The sequence below is a fragment of the Anastrepha obliqua genome, chromosome 5 (genome assembly GCF_027943255.1).
Source record: "Anastrepha obliqua isolate idAnaObli1 chromosome 5, idAnaObli1_1.0, whole genome shotgun sequence".
In the NCBI taxonomy this organism is placed as follows: domain Eukaryota; kingdom Metazoa; phylum Arthropoda; class Insecta; order Diptera; family Tephritidae; genus Anastrepha; species Anastrepha obliqua.
In genome coordinates this window covers 105,750,309-105,757,194 of record NC_072896.1, presented here as the reverse complement: position 1 = coordinate 105,757,194, position 6,886 = coordinate 105,750,309, and the positions used below count along the sequence as shown (strand labels likewise).

The following is a 6,886-nucleotide window of genomic DNA, read 5'->3' as shown; positions in this document are numbered from 1 at the left end:
GAGAAAACTCCTAGCCTCAAGGAGGGCCTGCCAAATAGCCAATGACCGATTAGCCACGACCTTCGAGATATCCTCTATTGAAAGGCTCAGCAGTTTCTTTATATTTCTCTTATTTAGTTGCGGGCATATTAGCCTAGCTGTTACGCATGTGCCTTCATCTCTCCATGACCAATTGGCCTCTATGATAATGTTGTTATTGATTATTCCTTTACTCGTGGCCATAGGTATCTATCACTGAGTAGTTGAAGAGTAGTAACTTTCCTGGTTAGTTCATCGGCTTTACAACTTCCCTCAATATCTCTGTACACCGGAACGCAAATAAGGCTGACCTTGAATACGACACTAATATCATGTAGGGCTGCCCGGTATTCCTGTGCAACTTTTCATCTTAGTATCGCCACATTCATTGATTTAATGGCCGCTTGGATAGCCGAGAATATATTTCTAGTATGTAGTTTTTGTTGCGGCACGCGTATTTAGATACGTCGATAGAACTTCTGCCTGATAGACGCTGCAGTAGTCTGGTAGTCGAATAAAAGAAGTATTTCAAATATTTGAACAAAATCCCTCGTCAAATATATGGACGTAAATACCACAAATAGCAGCCGCTGTAACAGAATGAGTTGCTGCGTGACTTCCATTTCGTAATATCCGGGTCCGAATGGCAAATATGCGCATACGCTGACGACATTGAGATTCTCGCGAGAAATAAGGAGACTCTTCAGAACGTTTTCATGCGCTTAGTGCAAGACCAGCGGGACTCAATATAAAAGAAGAAAATACGAAATAGATGATACGATCTTTTTATGATAGTCACATCAGAATCGGAAGTCATGTTTTTGAGTTCATACAAGAGTTTAACTACTTAGGCGTAGTATTCAATAATAATAATACAATACCGTATTCAGACAGACGGAGCATACTTTGCCATATCAAACTTATGAAGTCTTCATTGATATCACTGGAACAAAAACTCCAGATCTATAAAACTATAATAAGACCGGTCGTCACCTACGGCTATAAAACATGGGTCCTTAAAGTTAGTGAAGTGAATTTACTGATACGATTAGAAGAATATTCGGCCCTATACGATTACATAGAAGACGGCACATACCGTATACGGTATAACCACGAGCTCAGTGTTTTAATCGCGGGAGGAAATGTGACGCGGTTTATAATGTTCCAAAGATTACAGTGGTATGGACACGTTTTAAGAATGAGCAGCGAAAGAGCGACCAGAAAAGTATTTGAAGCAAACCCGGAAGGAGCAAGAAGGAGAGGCCGGCCAAGGCGATGAAGGTTGCAAGACATGGAAGACGATATACGAAATATGAAAATCTCACAACATAGAGCGGAAGTGGACTGTCGATAAGAATGAAGGCGTATTGTAGAGGAGGCAATGGTCCATCACGGACTGTAATGCCAAGATGAATGGCTGAGAAAGTTTTTTCTAGTACCGGTCGCTCCTCGGCAAGCAATGGCAAAAGTACGAGTGTATTTCTGCCATGAAAAAGCTCCACATAAAAAGTTATCTGCCGTTCGGAAGCGGCATAGAACTGCAGTTGTCTTCATTTATGGAAAAACATCAAGACACACACCACAAATAGGAGGAGCTCCAGCAAATCCGAAACAACGGGTGTAAGCGCCAATCATATATAATATGTTCATATATTTATATAATAAATAAATACCCTATAACAAAATAAAATGCATAATACTAAAGTAAACAAATTTTTGTTATCAGCAAAATATATTAACCGTGGCTTGCACCATTTTGCCGGTGCTTCAACATTTCTTGTCTGTTTTAGCTTTATTTTTTACATAATCGACGGCTTTTTCAATATTCTTTTTCATCATTTCTAGCGCCTTGCAAAGCATTTCTTCTTCACTCTTATCCAACTTAGGCAAACCCAAGTTCTTCTCTATGCCATTTTTACCCAACTGCAGGGGTGTTGAAAAGTATGAACATTCGGTGACATCCGAGGCCACATAAGAGCATTCAACTGGTTTGCAATCGCCTTTCAGGCCTTGCAACAAAGAGTTCGTGAAAACTGCGGCCGAATGCGCCATTGAAAGTGTGGCTGAACTACCACCGTCCGGAGCTTTGGCCTTCACCACTTCGGTGCCAGCCTCCTGTATACGTTTGATCAATTTAGCCCGCTTATCCTTGTCTAACTTCAGTGTTGGTTTGCATTGTGAGAGCACGGGAAGAATGGTCTCACCCGAATGGCCGCCTATTACAGGTATATCAACTTTGGATGGTTCAACACCTAATATTTGGCCTATAAAGGTACGCGCACGCACTACGTCGAGTGTCGTAATGCCAAATAAACGTTTGGGATCGAAGGCTTTTTTCTACAATGACACGCATGTAATTAGTTAGATATGTATATTTTAAATTAAATACGTACCTGTTTCAGAATTTCCGCTGCTGCTGGCACGCACGAGTTAACAGGGTTTGTGATTATGCCGATCAACGCCTTTGGACATTTTTCGGCGATCACCGATATGATTTGTAAGACAACTTCTACATTTTTATTGAATAGATCATCGCGCGTCATACCTGGAGTACGTGGGAGACCACCGGATAGGATCACAACATTAGCGTCTGTGGCAATTAAGTGGAACGTTATTGCAAAAAAATCCAAAAATTCAAAGTTCGGAAATTTGCTGCGAATGTTGGTAAAACTCACCCTCCAAAGCTGCTGGCAAGTTTTCGGGACACTGAAATCCCTCCAGGTGCGCTTTTGTATCGATATGCGACAGATCGGCATACACGCCTGGAGTCCTTTTAACATCGTAAATGGATAGTGCCGAAACCAGTTCATTACGTTTTAGTAGCAAAGCCAGCGGTTGCCCAATGCCACCACAGGCGCCAACCAGGGATACTTTAAAATATTTCTATTGAAAATAGGACGCAAGAGAGTTTGAATAAACCTTGTGAGCGTATTAGCTTATTTGGAGGCTTGTAGACGTCTGCACCTACCTGCTTTGTGGTGGTGAAATGACGCACAAGACAGGCGACATGACGAATCCTTAAGCTGTTCAACATTTGACAAGTGTGACTGAAAATATTTTATTTTTTATTTCAATAACGGATTACGCAGTAGATGTTTATACGATTTGCCTGTTCTAAAAACTCAATTAACTCTTTTCATATGTCTTCAAATTGAAGTTGAATTCAATAAATTCTCCATATTTCGTAAAATAATTTGTGAAGGGATAGTGAATTGATGGTTGCACATTTTATATAATTTATAAAAGTTCTTTAGGTTTTTCAATGTAAATAAAACATTTTGTTTTTGAGATACCCACTTAATTAAGATCACTATCTGAAAGAGCAATAGTGACATTTTGTTCTTTAATAAAATGCTCCTAACACCGCTCCCAAACTATTCCTCGGTTTTAAATGTCCTTTACCTCTGTTCGTTTTCTCTACAGCAAAATAAAATTTCCTCGACTGATGCCGTCTTTTTTTAACTATTTTTAATTCTGATACCGTTTCAGTTTATTTATTTCACTTTAAGCTTAACTACCCACGGGGGAGCTCGTAACCTCTAGCGGGCGCGTGCCCCCAGGTGGCGGATACGGGGGTGCGTTCTATAAATAGGTGAGAGGGGTGAAATAAAATAGCTCCCGCGGACCGACAAGCTAGATCAGAAAAGGTCGATAAACAATCCTTCTACCTTCTACTCAAATATGAACGAGACGGTATCAATACAACGGTCCGCGGATGACATATGGCAAAAATAGATTTTTTGTTTTTTGGTAGGACTGTTATAAGCTTACATGGCAAATTTCAGCGTGATATGTCACATAGTTTGTTTTCTGTGCTACTGTAAACAAGTCAAGCTCGAGTGTGTTCTTCGAATTTAACGAGATATTGATACCGTCTCGTTCATATTTGAGTAGAAGTTACATAGACAAGATTTTAATACCCAACATTGTATGGTATACCTTGGCGTTTTGCGGATGATAAATACTTCCTAAATTAAAAAAAAAAAAAACAAAAAAAGCTTAACTGCATAATTTAAAGGGTATATCATAGCATTCCATTATATTTGAGTATTATAATTTTTAATACACATCCGTTAGCTATCACACATTGTTCCATGCGTATCGTTTTTGTTCCAAACAGTGCTAAAAGTCTCTTTCTGTAAGCTTGGAGAAATATACAAAATTTCGACCGTTGTGATATAATTGTTAGAGTTTAAAGGATATGAACAGAGAGTTATATTTGGGAGTTATGGAGGCGAACCGAACGAAGACTAATGTTTGGTCGCTCCTCGGCAGGTAATGTCAAACTGCCGAGTATAATTCTACCATGAAAAAGCTCCTCATGAAAACCATTTGCAGGTCCCTCCGACATCAAGACGCACCCCATGAATAGAAAGATGAGCTCGACCAAACACTTAAAGAAGTGTTGTTGTTGTTGAAGTGGTTGAATATTTCCACTGAAATACTCCTAATTAGTGACCAGAACCGTTTTACTACCACTGTCTCGTGTGATGATGCCTTTTTTTTGTGTTGGTTTTTGCTTCCAAATCAATCCATTTAGTGAGGTCCAAGTATAACAGCAAATCCTTTATCTCGATGTCTGAGATCTCCTTAAGTTGCACGAGCGGAGTCGTGCCCTGGCTAGCCCCGCACATTCACATAAATAGTGGAAAAGACTTTCCTGCGCCCCTGACAGCTTCTGCAGATGGGATTGAAGGGGAGGTTGAGTCTAGCTGCATGTTCCCCTACTTTCCAATGATCTGTAAGGGTTGCAATGATGCGTGAGATGTTTGGCCGAGAACATCCTAACAGGTTATTCGTCCTTTGGATTTTGTATGACGGCCATGTGTTTTTTGTTGTAATAGGTACATGTAGTTAATTGCTTACACCTGCTATGGGCTAAAGTATGATAATGTGAAGCAATGGATGCTTTCATTGTGTTGAGTGGGGTGGTGACTGACACCGCTTCTGCTTCGAACTTTTTCTTGCTAGCTCATCAGCTATCTCATTACCCTGTATGCTCCTATGACCGGGAACCCATATCAGAGTGATTTCAAGCCAATGGCTAAGCAATTCCAGAGCCTCTATACACTGTAAGACCAGTTTGGATGAAATGTAGTTGAATTCTAAGGCCTTTATAGCTGCTTGACTGTCTGAGAAGATAGCTACACTTGCACCAATTTCCTTATAGAGCTTTAGTGATTTGTATTCTACGTTGAACTTCCAGCTGAGTTTGGGGTCTAGGATAACACCTAGGTATTTTGCCTGTTGGGTCAGCGTGAGACTGATGCCGTTTAGTTTTGGGAGATTAAAGTTTGGTACTTTGGTTTTTTTTTTGGTGAATAGCATCAGTTCAGGTTTTCTCGGGTTTACACTTAAACCACAGTCCGTGGCTCAATTGCTGAGTAACGCCTGAACTCCCTCCATAATCTCACCGATTGTGGTTGGGAACATTCCTGAAACCATAAGCACTACTTTAATTCCCTTTCGGTTGAATTTGGAAAAGATGTTGTTAGCGACTAGTAACCACAGCAGAGGGGAAAAGACTCCTCCCTGAGGGGTTCCCTTGTTGACAGAGGGTTTTATCGTGCTGCTGCCTACCTCCCCGATGATTATTCTAGTTTTAAGCATGTTCTCTATCCATTCGATGAGACCTATGTCTGTGCCGAAAATATTTCGCGCCAATTATTAATTTTTTTGTTAGCCGCTTCTTAATTCTAATGAAATTCAACAAGTGTGTGATATCTAAACATGCTGCAGTCGCAGGTATATCGAAAAAAGTAGAGCTGAGATATCTGAATCTCAGCCCAGCGTGAGCAAGGCAGCTGTGGAGAAGGTTCTGAGATGATTCCACCTTATCCTGCAGATGGTTGTTGCAGAAAGGACGAGAAGCGATATCCAGTCTCACCGAATGCATATCTATCGGACAATGTGGATACCCAGAAACGACACCTACAAAATTTGAGAGCTGTAACTTGGAAAGCCCCTCGATCTATCCGAGGCCAGAAGGATCTTGCGACATTGCACGTTCATGCACAAACTCAACGCTCGCTTAGTTGACGTGAAGATCTCTTTGCCAGACGCAGACCACAGGTTTTCAAGCGAATTCCAAACCTGCTCGAGGCTGCTCTGTTTAGCTAGCTCATCTGAACAGCAGTTTCCCATAATGACTCTGTGAGTAGGAATTCAAATTTTATTCGGATGCGGTTCAAAGAGAAATCGGGCATTCTCCGTCTAATTTCGAGTGCACTAAATGAGCGCAGGACTTCAATTAGCGCTTAGCTGTCGCGGTAAATGTATCTCTCCTTGACAGAAGTTACACAATCATTTACAAGGAGTAGTCCGAAATGCGTCACTTATTGCAATGAGGGCAGACTTTTGGACTCTCTTTAGGTTTTTGATAAACAACATCTTGTTCAGCGAGTTCCACCATATGAGCACTCAATGCGATCAAATTGACTTTATAATTGTGCGATAGCGCCAGAAAGTAACTTTAGGTGAGAGGCGCCATGTTTTGCCGTGCGTCCATATAAGGGAACTGTTATCTTTTTTATCCTCTCTTCAATGTTATGCTTCTTTCTAAGCTTTCTGTCCAAGATTAGACTTCGGTACTTCACGCTATCAGGGAGCATCAATCGAGTGTCCTCTACTGAGCGGAGCTGAGGAGCTGCGGGTATTTTGTATCTCCTTGAGATTTGGACAAACTCCGTTTTGATAGAGTTAAAGAAATAAAAATACTTAACAAATATGCGGAACGAGCCGTCACTTTATTTTAGTCGAGAATCCAGGAGTTTGCCCTTCCACAGTTTGGGACAAATGTTTCTTTTTTACCGTTTCAGGTTCGGTAGGGAGTTTTCCATGTTTCATGCGAGATTTCATAAAAATTCGT

General features: G+C 40.9%; 1 protein-coding gene across 1 annotated transcript; it reads right to left on the bottom strand.

Moving 5' to 3' along the window:
- Nucleotides 1-1,685: 1,685 nt before the first annotated feature.
- Nucleotides 1,686-3,160, bottom strand: LOC129247898 (malate dehydrogenase, mitochondrial-like). The gene is made up of 4 exons (XM_054887259.1): nucleotides 2,987-3,160; nucleotides 2,694-2,901; nucleotides 2,412-2,608; nucleotides 1,686-2,355 (listed from the first exon to the last, which is right to left on the bottom strand). The coding sequence occupies exons 1-4, from the start codon at nucleotides 3,050-3,052 to the stop codon at nucleotides 1,786-1,788; spliced, it is 1,041 nt and encodes a 346-aa protein (XP_054743234.1). The 5' UTR covers nucleotides 3,053-3,160; the 3' UTR covers nucleotides 1,686-1,785.
- Between the last annotated feature and the right edge of the window lie 3,726 nt (nucleotides 3,161-6,886).